Source organism: Rutilus rutilus (genome assembly GCF_951802725.1).
Source record: "Rutilus rutilus genome assembly, chromosome: 15".
Classification (NCBI taxonomy): Eukaryota; Metazoa; Chordata; class Actinopteri; order Cypriniformes; family Leuciscidae; genus Rutilus; species Rutilus rutilus.
Genome location: NC_140220.1, coordinates 37,240,983 through 37,257,045, shown reverse-complemented (window position 1 = coordinate 37,257,045; position 16,063 = coordinate 37,240,983). Strand labels below are relative to the sequence as shown.

The following is a 16,063-nucleotide window of genomic DNA, read 5'->3' as shown; positions in this document are numbered from 1 at the left end:
GTCTCCCGCACACACTCCTCCTGTCCTCTACACTGGCCAATGGCAGGGCAGCTCTCAGTCTGATGGGTGCATCGGCTCAGGCTGACCGGCTCGCTCATGCCTCTCTCTGTCCTTTGGTTTCTTCATCACTGCTCATGTATATTGTGTTGTTCTCCTCACTGCGACCGAACTCTTGTGTTCTCCAGCAGAATGCTTCTCTCATTGTTTAGGTTTGCTGACCTCAGTTGCAGTTTTCACTCACGTTGTGTCTTTCAGCTCCTTCTGTTTATTTGTATGCGTTTTTAAATCATGCTTTTATCAGTCAATGCAAATGATGAGCTCCTGCCAAAGACTTTTTGACATGCGTGTTTTATGTGAGTGATTTTATTTGCACCCGTTTGACATTCTTGATTCTCTAAATCTCTGGTTTTGAAGCGCTCCTCTCTGCATATGCTCTCTGTGTTCATTTTGAAATGCTTTTACTGCCATTTCTGTAGTGTGTGTGTGTGTGTGTGTGCATGTTAGTAGCTCTTCTAGTCACACTCAAGTGTTTTTGTGTTTCTCTCTCTCTCTTGTTTCTTCTGTTTCTGTGTGTGTTCTTGTCCTCGCACCCTCTCGTTTCATCCCTGTCCCTGCGGTGTGTTTTCATGACGCCTGTAGAGTTTGGAAGAGGAGCTCACCTCTCTCTTTCTGAGCAAGGCGTGCTTCTCGGGGCTGACGGCCTCCTGCAGTACCACTGCCGCTCCAGCAGAGGCCAGTAGAGTCTCTCCGTCTGCTTCTGCTGTCTCTGTGCATCTGCTCACGGCTGTGTGTTCTCTGCCTTCTCTTTAAACAAACCCAGTTCATGCTCAGATCTGGCAGATCTACCAGTCCTCGCGCTACAAATGATGTTTAGTGAAGTTTTGTTTACTCATCAACTCAAAAAACGGCATAAGCTAAAAGATTGAGTTCTTGGGATTTAAAAATTGATTTTACTTGTCTATCTATAGCAGATAGAAATTCACAATTTCAATACCAAATATATGTTACTGCTGTCAAAATTAAAGAGTTAACGCATAAGATTCATTTTTTGCACTCTAATGCATTAAAAGTATTTATCGCAATTAATGCAGTATCCGTTTATTCCGTAATCCTTTGGCTAGCATTACATCTGATATGATCATGCTTTTATTCATGCAAATATTTGTATTATTTGATAACACACACACACACACTTATGCGCACAGAAAGTTGCTTCGGGCAACGCTTGCATGGATAAAAACTAGTGCTGTCAAACGATTAAAATATTTCTTCGCGATTAGTCGCATTAATGTCATAGTTAACTCACAGTTAATCGCAATTAATCGCACATTTTTATCTATTCTCCTAAATGTCCCTTGATTTCTTTTTGCCCCATTATTTTTTTTTTCTCATTTTAATGCTCTTATCAACATGGAAAAGTGGATCGGCTTGCTTTGTGCAAATGTTTTTTTTATTGAAAACAACACTGGCATATACTGTCGAGTACGTTTGCACACTTTCTTCGTTTTCTTCGTCGACTCTGCCATGATTCACGTCTGAAATGCGTGCTGGTGTCTTCCGTGCCGTAAAGCAAGTCGTGATTCTCGCGAGATTTGTCGGGGCAACACCTCTCAAACCTGCACTGCTGGTTCTGCCATCCCGTTGTGCCGTAGTGATTAAGGGATAATGTACATCCAGCCGGTTATCGCAGATTAATACACAGAACACACTTATTACACGGCTACCTCCCACATCAATAAATAATTAGACATGAAATATTGATCTGAGGCGAAATATTTTATTAGGGCTTTAAACGCAAAGCTTCCGTGGAGAAAGCAAGCAGCACGTTCAACCTAGACGGACATTTAAGAGATACGGCGTACAGTCATAACACTTATCACACTGCATCTCACCACATTAATAATTATGGAGAGAAGAGATATTGATTTGAGATTAAACTCTTTTATAATCGTACCTGTTTGTATCTCATAATTCAACAACGTACAGAACAATCATCGCAGAATGGCAGCCGCTGCGCTTGTACGAAACAAGAGTGAGTCTGCGACGACTTAAATAGCTGTACACTAACATTGATTTGAGTTTTAATATTTTATTAGCTCACCAAACGCAAAACTTTCACGAGGAAAAACCGTTCCTAGCGAGCATATAGCGCCGACTTCAGTTACAGTGACCCGGATGAGCCTGTGTTATCAGTTTTTATAGATGGTGTGATTGACCAATCAGAATCCAGTATTCCACAGAGCCGTGTAATAAGATCAGAGAGGTTATCTCACTGCCAGACTGCTCATCAACTTCCTCTCATTGGCCAGTCATTTTCACCTCTGCCGCCGTGTGTGTGTGTGTGTGTGTGTGTACATGGTCTTCTAACTGTCGTCCTCCACCTCCCCGAACCCGTTCCCGCTCAGACCCTGTTTACACCTGCTGTCTCGGGCGGTCCCATCACACGTGTGGGGTTGAGACTGTAGACCCGGAGACCGCTTGCGATCAGATCGCCGTGAGTGGCAGGTGTCAGCAGTTCCTCAGAGTGTGTGTGTGTGTCTGTTTGAGTGACTGTGTCCTATGGTTGCCTTCAGGTTCCTCAGAAAAGCCCTCCTCATCCCGAGACCGACAGCGGAGACGCCAGCAAGGTCCTCGCTCAGCCACCTAACATCACCTGAGCAAACACACACCTAACACTGCACACACACACACACATCTCATCCCTTTTCCGTTGCAGACATCATGACTCCGAGATCATCATCTGTCTGTCAGCCATGCTTTCTTCATCTTCAGCTTGTTACGACTGTCTCTCTTCTCCTTATGTTGCTTGTTTGATTATATATGTGTGGTGTTGCAGTGTTTATGGACCTTAGTTGGAGCAGATGCCATGTTTGATTGGCTGTGAGCGATAGACGATGTACAGTGTGCTCAGCGAGAGTCATAACTCTCCAGAACAACAGATTTAACTGAGAGACAATAGTGTGTTTCCAGAGAATAAATCCTGACAGTCGAACTGTGAAGACATGAGTTATTAACTTCATAAATCTAGCAGTTTAATACACTATACTTTGTGTTTTATTACCTTTGCTTAATATGACAGTGAGCTAGTTAGGGCCGCTGTGAGGGCTTCTAACACAGATCCTGAGGGATCTCGCTCTCAATCTCCAGTTTGTTCTTCTGTTGTACAGTTGTAGATACACTATAATGGAGTTTTATATTTGGAAATTAGATTTGCTGTCGTCTCCCATTCAACACTATACAAGTTTAACTGTGACGTTAAAAACTATTTGATCTCTTCTCTAGGAAAATCAGGATTAAGATTTTATTATTCTTCATCGTTGACTGATTCTCAAGCACACGTCGCACAATTCCTTGTGTGTCTCCCACTGAACAGACTGTACATCTCTCTGACTTGCACTGAAATGGCTCTGACTTTGACTAAGTTTGTTTCCTTTAGTTTTTTTTTTCTGTGGTCATCGTTTATGTTTTTTGCTTTTCTCTCCATCCCTCGTGTGTGTCTGTGTGTCGTTGTCTGGTGTAGAGCACAGAGGTCAAACCTGAAGTGAACGGCCAGCCCGAGGTCGTAGAGGTCGTGGAAGAGACCGTCGTCATCGAGGAGGTCATCAAAGCCAAGCCCAAAAGCCCCGCCCCCGAGACCCCGGTTACCGTGGAGACGGAGGTCAAGGAGGAGAGGAGTTTATCCTCGGACAGTGAGAGCGAAGAAGAGGCGGAGTATCACGCTCAGACACCCAGTGCGAGCATCTCCGTTCAGCAGATCGAGGAAGAGCCTGAGGAAGAACAGGAGGCGGAGCTTATACAGCAAGCTCCGCCCTCTGTGGTAGAGTCGCAGCCAATCACAGAAGCAGAACCAGCTGACTCCGCCCCTAGTGCAGAGGAAGAGCAAGCAACCGCACAGCCTGAGGAGGAAGAGTGTACAGACAAGGACGACGCTCCCAATGGACACGCCCCTGCAGCCGAAGCCCCGCCCCCTCTCAGAGCCGTGGAGGAGGAGCCTCCCGTCGTCAATGGCAGCGTGTCGCGCGTGGAGGCGGAGCTCCTGCCGCAGGTTATCTGTTGCTCGGAGGTAATTGGCGTCGTGAGCTAGCGGAGACGCTTTCCCTGCTCTTCTCCTCATCTCCTCTTCCATTTCCCACTCCTCCCTCGTCCCGGAGGAAGATCCCGCTCGATCTGCGCATCCGTCTCTCTAGCACTCCTTTCAGGAAGAGAAGCAGTATAAATGATGTGGTTCTGTCTGCTTTAACGTCAGTCATTCCATCCTCTCGCCTTTAAGTTGATTTTATATTCCATCCTACTCTACTACACGCGCACACACACACACACACACACACACACACACTGGGAGCGTTGCATGCGGGGGCTTATATTTTCTGCTGCATGTTATGTATCGTCGCATGCTTCACACTTGATAGTTAGCTTACGTTGATTCTTCACTCTGCTAGTAGAGATTCTGTAACTTCAGTGATGTCACTGACATGATTTGATCACACTGATAGGAATAGAGTCGTGATATGTTGAGAGATCGTGCTTTTGCATGTGTGAGATCACTGAAACCAAAGATCACTGAAACCAAACCTGTACTCGTGTACCGTCACACACTGTTTGGCTTGGGATATCTGGGTTTGTCTGCATGCGTTATACCAAAGACGAGTAGTGTATAGTGGTGTGTGTGTGTTTTAGACTGCATGAGCCTGATCTCTGCGTGGTGTCGGTGTGTAGTGACGTCAGAGTGTGTGTGTTCCTCACGCTCACGGCCTCTGTCTCTCTGTAGCCTCCTGTGGTGAAGACTGAGATGGTCACGATCTCAGACACGTTCGCGGCTCAGAAGACGGAGATCTCCACGAAGGAGGTGCCCATCGTCCACACGGAGACCAAGACCATCACGTACGAGGCCGCGCAGGTGAGAGGGGTCACGTGATCCGGGGACTTCAGCATTACTGTGGTTTAGGAGACGTATTTGAAACAAACCAACCCACTTTTATCGTCATATTGAAACAATGAAAGTAGAGGTGCTGATTGTTGTTTGCCAAAAATAACTGATCTAATCTTTATTTCTAAATATACATTGTTATCTGATAGATATATATATATATCCCCCTGAGGAATCTCTGATGCGGTTCGTCAGTAGTTTAGCTCAGTACTTCTTCAGAAGAGCAGCTTGACTGTCATTGAACTGCTTTGGAACTGTAACCGTAATGTTGACGTAGCTTCGTCTTCACCATTAATGTGAACTCGTTCGTCTGTGTTGAGTTCTGAACGTGTGTGTGTGTTCTGTGTGTGATTGACAGTTGGATGGTAATGGAGACGGGGAGCCAGGTGTGCTCATGACAGCTCAAACCATCACCTCTGAGTCCCTCTGCACCACCACCACCACACACATCACCAAGGTAACACACACACACACACACACACACACATCACCTCTGAGTCCCTCTGCACCACCACCACCACACACATCACCAAGGTAACACACACACACACACACACACATCACCTCTGAGTCACTCTGCACCACCACCACCACACACATCACCAAGGTAACACACACACACACACACACACACACACACATCACCTCTGAGTCCCTCTGCACCACCACCACCACACACATCACCAAGGTAACACACACACACACACACACACACACATCACCTCTGAGTCCCTCTGCACCACCACCACCACCACACACATCACCAAGGTAACACACACACACACACACACACACACACACACATCACCTCTGAGTCCCTCTGCACCACCACCACCACACACATCACCAAGGTAACACACACACACACACACACACACACACACACACACACCACCTCTGAGTCCCTCTGCACCACCACCACCACACACATCACCAAGGTAACACACACACACACACACACACACACACATCACCTCTGAGTCCCTCTGCACCACCACCACCACACACATCACCAAGGTAACACACACACACACACATCACCTCTGAGTCCCTCTGCACCACCACCACCACACACATCACCAAGGTAACACACACACACACACACACACATCACCTCTGAGTCCCTCTGCACCACCACCACCACACACATCACCAAGGTAACACACACACACACACACATCACCAAGGTAACACACACACACACACACACATCACCTCTGAGTCCCTCTGCACCACCACCACACACATCACCAAGGTAACACACACACACACACACACACACACATCACCTCTGAGTCCCTCTGCACCACCACCACCACACACATCACCAAGGTAACACACACACACACACACACACACACACACACACACACACATCACCTCTGAGTCACTGCACCACCACCACCACACACATCACCAAGGTAACACACACATCACCTCTGAGTCACTCTGCACCACCACCACACACATCACCTCTGAGTCACTCTGCACCACCACCACCACACACATCACCAAGGTAACACACACACACACACACATCACCTCTGAGTCCCTCTGCACCACCACCACCACACACATCACCAAGGTAACACACACACACACACACACACACACACATCACCTCTGAGTCACTGCACCACCACCACCACACACATCACCAAGGTAACACACATCACCTCTGAGTCACTCTGCACCACCACCACACACATCACCTCTGAGTCACTCTGCACCACCACCACACACATCACCAAGGTAACACACACATCACCTCTGAGTCACTCTGCACCACCACCACACACATCACCAAGGTAACACACACATCACCTCTGAGTCACTCTGCACCACCACCACACACATCACCAAGGTAACACACACACACACACACATCACCAAGGTAACACACACACACACACACACACATCACCTCTGAGTCACTGCACCACCACACACATCACCAAGGTAACACACACACACACACACACACACACACACATCACCAAGGTAACACACACACTTCCGTCAATGAAACAACACACTAAAGCCTGTAAAGCATTGAAATAAATATCATTAAATAATATTAACTTAAATAATATAATAGTTAAATATTTAAAAACACAGAATATTTGCACACACAGAGGTGTGATATAGCCTAGCCTGCGCTAGCTCTGAGGGGGATGTGGGACACAGGAAGACCAGCTCTCTTATATCTTCATGTGTTCTGCTTGTAGACGGCCTGAAGAGTGAAGTGTTTCCTCCACAAGGGCAGGACATGTAGGCTGTGCCTGATTTCGCGCTGCCAGAGAAAGCCAAACTAAAATCACAAATAAACTTGACGCCTTACCAAGTCTAATAACAAGCACAAAAGAACTTGACGTGCAAGTGTAAAGGCTATCTGTCCTACAGCGTTTTTCTACTTTACCACAGTAAAGACTGTGAATAGGCTTACTTTAAAGCGAACCAAAGGAAGAAACGCGTATAGTTCCTGTGAAGACGGGTGAGACGTGAGGGAAGATCTGGGAACAGAGGGAACATGTCCAGTGGAACAACTAATGGAATATTGTTAAATTCGCTGATAATCGGAGGACCGGATCGCAAACCAGAACACAAAGCCGACAGAGCATAGAGTATGGGCTCACGCACAACTCTCTCATTCGTCATCAATCAAATATATATATATACCTACAGTACCAGTCAAAAGTTTGGAAACACTACTATTTTTAATGCTTTTGAAAGAAGTCTCTTATGCTCATCAAGCCTGCAGTTAAAAAAAAAAAAAAAAAACAGTAATATTATGAAATATTATTACAATTTAAAATAATGGTTCTCTTTTTTAATATACTTTAAAATGTAATTTATTTTTGTGATGCAAAGCTGAATTTTCATCAGCAAGTACTCCAGTCTTTGGTGTCTTATGATCCTTCAGAAATCATTCTAATATGATGATTTATGATCAATGTTGGAAACAGTTGTGCTGCTTAATATTTTTTTTATAACCTGAGATACTTTTTTCAGGATTATTTGATGAATAAAAAGTTAAAAAGAACTGTATTTATTTAGAATAGAAATCTTTTGTAACAATATACACTACCGTTCAAAAGTTTGGGAACAATAACTATTTTTTTTTTAAGAAATTAGTACTTTAATTCAACAAGAATGCGTTAAATTGATAAAAGGTGATGGTAACGATTTATATTGTTAGAAATGTTTTTATTTTGAATAAATGCTGTTTTTATGAATAAATGCTGTTAACGTTTTACTCATCAATGAATCCTGAAAAAAGTATTCCAAAATATATATATTAAACAGCACAACAGTTTCCATTATTGATAATAACTGAGTATCAAATCATCATATTAGAATGATTTCTGAAGGATCATAAGACACCAAAGACTGGAGTACTTGCTGATGAAAATTCAGCTTTGCATCACAAAAATAAATTACATTTTAAAATATATTAAAAAAAGAGAACCATTATTTTAAATTGTAATAATATTTCATAATATTACTGTTTTTTTTTGTTTTTTTTTTGTTTTTAACTGCAGGCTTGATGAGCATAAGAGACTTCTTGCAAAAGCATTAAAAATAGTAATGTTTCCAAACTTTTGACTGGTACTGTATATAAACAGTATATTTTAAGTTTATTGCAAAATAGCCTATATAAGTGTTTTGAGAGTGTAGGGACATTGACTTAATCATGTCACTTGCAGTGCTTCATGGGAGTGGGCGGAGCTAAAGAGATCTTTTGGTGCATTTTGCTGGTTTTGACTCTGATTGGTGTAATTTTCTCCACAGCATTATGGGTAATGTAGTTTTCCACCACAAATTCCACTCTTAAACATGATTATTTTAGAACTAAGTTGAAATAATGCAGACTGACGGCTTCAACTGAAGCAGATACCATCGATTAACCTCCTCGTAGCTCACGCTAGAGCTGACTTTAAAGGTTTAGCAGTTACTGTTAAAAATCAGCTTCCTTGTGGAGAACATGTAGTTTTTGAACTGACAGACCGCAGTCTTCTTTTCCCTGAACATTAAACACAGAGGAACCTGCTGAAGTACATCAGAAGTGGGTTTAATCTGATCTAGGACCAGTGTTTAAACACAGCACATCAAAACTCACACTCGACTGAAGGAAACATGGGTGTAGGATTTACTGTAACCATTTTTACTCAGAAATTGCTAGTAAATTCCACACATAATTTCAACGAAACAGCAACATTACACTGTGGAGCAACAGCTGAAAGACTATCTTCTTGTAAAACGTACTCAAATAATTAGTTTTAATTGCAACTTTGACCAAAATCATTTTTGCAGTGTACTTTAATTCACATTCCTGATCCTCTAAAACTACTTTATTATTTTTTTATCTTAATCCAATCATGTTCCGGCCTCCATTATCTCCTGCTGAACGTTGTGTTTGACTCAGATGTGTCACGTGACGTCTGTGTCTCTTTAATGATTGACAGACACTAAAGGGCGGGCTGTCAGAAACTCGCATTGAGAAGCGCATCGTCATCACGGGAGACTCTGACATCGATCACGATCAGGTGAGATACACACACACACACACACACACACACACACACACACACACACACACACACACACACACAATGACCGGCCGCAGCTGAGCTGATCATGTGTGATACTGTAATACAGTCTGTCTCTCGCTGGGCTCGCGGTGTCCAACAGCTGTAGAGGAGCTGCTCATTATAACCCTGAGCTGTTTCTGTGACGCACACACACTGCCCTGAGACACCGTTACCATAGCGATGAGACATTCGCCATCCTCACACACGGAGACATGGTTCTCGCAGGTCCAGCGCTGCAGATGCATGTTCCCCCGTCGTCTGTGTGTCATTCAGTTGAGTTTTCATTCTTGTGTTGAGTTGAGTTGTTCATTTTTTCAGTTGAATCTTTTGTTTGGTTTGTGTGTGTGTGTGTGTGTGTGTGTGTGTGTGGGTCACTGTGTGGGGTCAGGCGTTGGCCCAGGCTATAAAGGAGGCCAAAGAGCAGCACCCTGACATGTCGGTCACTCGCGTGGTGGTCCACAAAGAGACGGAGCTGGCCGAGGACGAGGACTGAAGGACAGGTAAGCTCATGGCAACTCGCCATGGCAACAGCAGCGCTCTTGACGACTGGCTCCTCCTCCTCCTCCTCTTCCTCCTCCTGCGCCCAGAGCCTCTCGTTTCTCCCCTTTTCTTTGTGTCTTTTCCTTGTGTTTGTCTCTTTATTTCCTCTGTCCTGGATCTGCCAGCTGCGTGTGTTCCTCATGTTAAAGCAGCGGAGAGTTTCTGAACACACCGGGTCTGAATTCATTTTACCGTAAGATTACGTTATTTTACATGTGACTCGTATACCAGTAAAAAACTCAAACTTCAATACCACAGCTAAAACTGCGAGCCTAATATACATTTAAAACAGAAGTAAACAATCAGTAATAAAATAAGAACAAATAATGGGGTGGTGGTGGCGCAATGGATAAGACACATGCCTTTGGTGTGAGAGACCCGGGTTCGAATCCACTGTGAGACACCAATGTGTCCCTGAGCAAGACACTTAACCCCTAGTTGCTCCAGAGGCGTGCGACCTCTGACATATATAGCAATTGTAAGTCACTTTGGATAAAAGCGTCAGCTAAATGAATAAATGTAATGTAATGTAAATGTAATGAAATTACAAGCGATAGCACAAATAAATACAATAGGACAAAGATGCAAATGAGATAATCAGGGTTTTCAGGAAGATCTGACAGTCATTTTCAGGTACTGACATTTTTAATTAAGTAATCAAATGTAAAATAACACTGCATAATGTTCACTGTATTAATCCTAATCAAAGTTAGAAAACCTTCAGTCAAGAGCAGCGAGTGATAGGCTGCTGTCACTTTAAGAGCTAATGTACTGATACTGTGCACACTTCTTCCCCAACTGTTTACGTTCACTTCAGACAAAACAGACTGTGTTACACAGCACAGCGGCCAATGATCTGCGGCTCAACACTCACACAAACACCGGTGTGTTACACAGCACAGCGGCCAATGATCTGCGGCTCAACACTCACACAAACACCGGTGTGTTGCTGTTAGCATAGCGGCGCTCTCCCAGAAGCCCTCCCTCTTCCCCAGCTCCACCTGTGTAGATCAGCAGTGTCTCACACACACTCTCACAGTAATGTCTGTGAGTGTATTCGCAGTAGTGAGTCTCGGTACTTGCGTAGCAGATCTATTCCGCCAAGACCAAATACGTTAACATTGCCATACCCATTACCATGCTAATCTCCCGAGAGCTGTCGGGACAGAACTGATGTTTTGCGCCAATTTCCCAGGAAATGACGATGATGTTCATGGAAATGCTGCTTTATTCACAACCGTTTTATGCCATATTCCAATTTTTCTATTCGCATCTATGACTGGAAACAGTTTTTAAGCCCTTTAGTTGTGTTTTGGTGAAGCTGCCGTCTCTGAGGGGAAGCGCTGTCACGTCTCCAGCTGACCTCTGCCCTTCTGTGAGCGGAGCGCGTCTGAGAGATGAAAGCGTTTCCTGATGCGCTTTCCTCCGCATGTCAGCAGTGGCCGACTGGGATTGGGAACATCACAGCTCTGCCACTGATTTCCTTCACTAGAAAGTAAAGCTGAGCTTTCAGTGTTTCGTCAGCTTGATCACGTCGAGCGAGTGTGTGTAGCTTCATCTGCAGTGGGAGATTAGCATGTGCTAGTATTCGCCTAAACGCTCCCGCCACTGTTAGAACAACAGCTGATTCTGAGTGCCTGATCTTCAGTTTTTAAAGAAGCTGTTTGCACACTGTTCTCGTGCACTAGTTCAAGTACGACCTCACGTTTACACACTGCCTCTGAAACGTCCGTCATTCGGATCGGGTTCAGTTTTCTGCGTTTTTCGCATCCATAGCAAGCATTTTGAGAGGTGTTCTGACAGTTCAGAGCCACCGTACAAGCGGACGCCAAAATCCAGACCTGTTCAGGATCAATTGGTTCTCGGAAGTCTTCTTTTTAATGTGTGGCTCCAGTATCACTAGCAGAGCATCAAACTGAGCCTCTGACATCCTATTTCCTCTTTCTTTTTAGAATTTATAAGAAGAGAAAGGAAAACAAAATCAATCCTCACTGCTTGAAGACTCCATTTTGTATTGTTTTGTGAATTTTATCGCAACAGATTCATTAACACGCCTCGGTGTGCAAGGTTTCTGTGCGTGACGAATACGAAACCTTCGGCCTCCGTGTGCAAACACCTTTAGATGTGTCATCACCTCAGGCTACACTAATCCGGATAAATTTGAAAACGGCGTTTCCGTCTAAAAACGCTCCACACTATCATTTTCAATCGTTTTCCAAGAGTTGCTCATCCACACTGAAGCGTCTGAAACGCTTACGTCCCCGTTCTGCGCATGAGTAAACCCTGAGACGCTTCGACCTGCGTCATTTCCGCTAGGCGTTTATTTACGTCGAGGAAAGTGAGATTTTGAAACGGGCCGACAGTGAGGTTAGTCTCTAAGGCTGTCAAAACGGAGAGCATCCAAAACAACTGCTGGACAATGTCGTTCACCATCTTGGCTGAATTGGTCACATGACTGCATCACATGACTAAAAATGCGTCATCGTCTTCAAAAGCCTCCGTTTGCTCAGTCCACACTACGACGCGAAGACGGCGTTTTCAAATTTATCCGCTTTGAGAGCGTTCGGTGTGGACTGAAGGCCAGAATGGGGAGGAAAATTATGTTTTCAAACGAAAACACATTAAGGTCCTCTCACACCGGACGTGATTTTGATGCAGGAATAATTTGCGCGATGGTTTTATATTGTGATCAGCTGTGTGTGTAATGAGCGCTTCCACACCGAACGCGGATGTGCGGCGACAGAAAAGGCTTCAGCCAATCACACACTACAAGGACAACGGTTTGAAAGACAGTGTGTGGCGTAGCATTGCCAACCAACTCGGTTATCTCGACTGTGAGTGTGTTGTGTGATTAGTCGTTGTGTAGTCCTGTGCTGTGTAGGCTAGCAGGCTAAACTACATCTGGGATAGAAAGCTAACACTATTATCGTCAAAGATAGAGACAGAGACCGTGTTTACTGTGAACATGTGACAAGATGTAGTCAGACTATTTAGGGCTGCTTTTAGTATCTATACATTATCTACAGTTTCTAGTAGAATGATTTTAACTTGTTACTTCGTGTGTTACATGTAATGTGTATTGACATTACGAAACGCACTGTGTTTAGTTGAAGACGCAAAAACACAGTGGAAACCCTCAGGGACACCTGTGTGAGGAAGAGGAGAGAGGAAGAGGAAACTAAGAGTGGACATTAGCATACTCCCCTTCAGACGCTCTGTTCTGTCAGATCGGGTGCAGCCAACACCTTCTGTTCTGTCTTTTAAAGAAAATGAAAAGCTCGTCTTCACTGGATGATGATGATGATGATGATGATGATGATGAAGTGTCCATGTTTTCTCAGCTGTCGGCGTGAAAGTTTTGGAATGTTGAAGCTCTGAACGTCACAGACGTCGCGGCTGATCTGACTGGTTTTGATGAGAACTATTCGCTTTTTCGTTCCGCTTTTTCGTTTGGCGTCCGGTGTGAAAGGGCCTTTAGTGTGGACATGGCCTTAATCTAACAAACTGCGTGATTTCGTGTAATTAGAAAAGTCTCCTCATTCACTGGTTTCCCAAATGGAGGTCAGTGAGTGTATGGGGAAGGAAATGAGTATATCAGTTAAACTGAAGAAATGACGCTGCACAATAATCGTGATATAGCTTAGCGAGATTCACATCAAAGGCTGTGGTGTAGCTGAATAACTATAGTCTGATGCGCTGCGTGTTTCAGAGTGAAGCACACACTGCGTTTCATTATTACAATTATCATTATACTCTTTAAAAAAAAAAAAAAACATAGTTGAAACATACCACTATTCATAATTATTATTATCGACATCAGAGAACCGTGACCCTACGAACGTGCCATTAAAATATTGGATAACTTAATATGACTTAAAATAAGTGCATAATTAATGAAACCCCAAACCAGTGGAGTAAATGATGTCAGGTCAGACGAGTCCAGAGTAACCCAGCACTCACACACTGAAACCACGCAAGCCGTTATGAAACGAGTGGAAGTGTGTCAGGAGCTTCGGGGTAAGATGTGCCAGGGAAATGTTGACCATTATTCACGATTTGATTGGTTGCTTTGTGAAAAATTAAATATGTTCCATAAGTGAGATTTAGGTCAGGAATATAGTGCCTTTTTAACATTAGAATTGAAATGTAATCTGTGTTCCTCAATGACTCGCCGGACGTGACGCAGTGGAACAGTGTCGTGAATCTCCTCATGAGCGTCCGGATGTGTGTGTAATAACTGTGTTTGCTCTTCCCCAGAGCTGAAGTCCAGCACGTTCCTCCAGGGGTCAGAGGTCATCTGTGGAGGAGAGCAGCTCTGATCCTGTACAGAAACAGCTTCATCTTCTAGCATTCAGAACCACTTAGCTAACATCTGTAGCATTTTATTTTTTTAGTGTTTGTTTTATCTCTTTCCCTCAAAAGATCGTCTTGACCATCTCTGAAGGCTAGATTTCTGTTATTTTTATTGTTAATTAGTAATTCACATTCCTAGTCTGGATTTGGAGGAGAATCACGTCGTGGAGGAGTACAGTGTAATAATGATGATGATGATAATAATAATATGAGGAGCGTGAGCATTTGAAGGTGATGCTGAACCTTTAGGGGGTGGGGGTGATGGGGGCGGGGCTAAAGATTGATTGATTGATTGGTTTTCATGATGTGTTTTATAAGGGACCAGCAGCACAGGACAGTGGCACTGTGTGATTTCTCATTGGTGGACGGCAGTGCCAATCTTTCCTCTATGCAGTCAAGCACACACACACACACACACACATTCCACCGAGGGGAGGAGGAACGCCTTCTACCTCTCTGAGCAACGAGACGAAACCTTACAAACTCCAGAAAACTTCAAACCTTAGGCAGCTCTTTGGAAAGTTTGGGATTTCAAGCCGTTTCCCGGCACCAATATTCAAATATTTGTAGAAACCTCTTGTTTTTTTTGTTTTTTTTGTTTTTTTTAAATCTGATGATTTTTTTGGCAAAGTCTCGGCCTGTTTGCCCTTTTAAATCTTTTTAATCTCTTTCCGATACTTTTGATGAAATGATCAAACGCGACCAAACTGCCAGTGCTAATGTTGAGCGAGGCCTGTGCTCTCTCTCTCTCTCTCTCTCTCTCTCTCTCTCTCCTCTTCCTGGACCCTGTGTATAGCAGTTCATCGTAGAATTGACTTTCTCGTTCTTTTTTTAAGCAGCTTTGAATGATCTATCATGTTTTTATGCCCCACCCAACCCATTGTGTAACACTCTTCAAAATAAAGTTTGTTTATTCTCTAATAATCCTGCTCTGTCCAGTTGATGATCTGTGATTGGTTTATGTTTGATGATGTCAGTAGCTCATTAGCATTAGCATTGCCATCTATCCACGTGTATCAGCATCATCTCTGAGATTCGTGTGAATGACTGACTCTAGTGAGTTCTAGAGAGAGCTCTACACAATCATTTCTTACCTAACCAAACAAGCAAACTGGGTTTCACTTCTCAGGATCGTCTCCATATATCTTTACACTTTATGTTTGCTGTAATGATGTTTACACTTGTTTTTAGTCTTTATAGGTCACCCTTTTCACATTTGCGGGTAAACTTCTAAAGTGTAAAGCGAAAACTACAACAAATTGTAAGTTTGTTTGTGTTGTGTTTTGCTCCACCTATTCTACACATTCGCATTTGAAAGCAGACTGGTATCAGCAGTAGTCTAGAAGCATACATATTTTCCCATTCAGTTAACAATTACCCAAGGTAATGGATCGGTGCGGAGGAGAAAGGACCAACAAAATCAAAAAGAAAACCCTGCACACTATCAATTATTTGCCAAAGTATCAAAATGACTTTATTGGCATATGGAAATGGCAGATGAACGTCATGGGATCGAAACGCCAGTGAGGTCATTTAGATTTTTGTGACAGTGAATATTTGATTTATTTTTTTCATTCTTATCCAGACCTGGAAATTACTCCGATCAATCCAATCTGCATAGGAGCCCTGTATTTAGTTTCCAGAGACACAT

The 16,063-nt window shown here is 43.7% G+C and overlaps 2 protein-coding genes across 17 annotated transcripts in view; both read left to right on the top strand.

Annotated features, from left to right (window-relative positions):
* epb41l2 (erythrocyte membrane protein band 4.1 like 2) overlaps nt 1-15,355 on the top strand; it is a 106,576-nt gene extending 91,221 nt beyond the window's left edge. For 4 of the 16 annotated variants that reach the window (XM_084432152.1, XM_084432162.1, XM_084432161.1 and 1 more), the window contains 6 exons: nt 3,521-4,063; nt 4,769-4,897; nt 5,286-5,384; nt 9,394-9,474; nt 9,908-10,019; nt 14,317-15,353. In XM_084432152.1, the coding sequence (XP_084288278.1) occupies nt 3,521-4,063; nt 4,769-4,897; nt 5,286-5,384; nt 9,394-9,474; nt 9,908-10,012 (957 nt within the window). In that variant the 3' untranslated portion in view covers nt 10,013-10,019; nt 14,317-15,353. Of the gene's footprint in view, nt 1-639; nt 733-2,573; nt 2,628-3,520; nt 4,064-4,768; nt 4,898-5,285; nt 5,385-9,393; nt 9,475-9,907; nt 10,020-14,316 lie in introns of all 16 variants that reach the window. The other 12 variants (XM_084432163.1, XM_084432160.1, XM_084432164.1 and 9 more) reach the window with 9 other exon arrangements.
* Nucleotides 1-16,063, top strand: part of LOC311304860 (dynein axonemal intermediate chain 1-like) — a 674,193-nt gene that overhangs the window by 358,718 nt on the left and 299,412 nt on the right. The gene's annotated exons all lie outside the window — the stretch shown is intronic.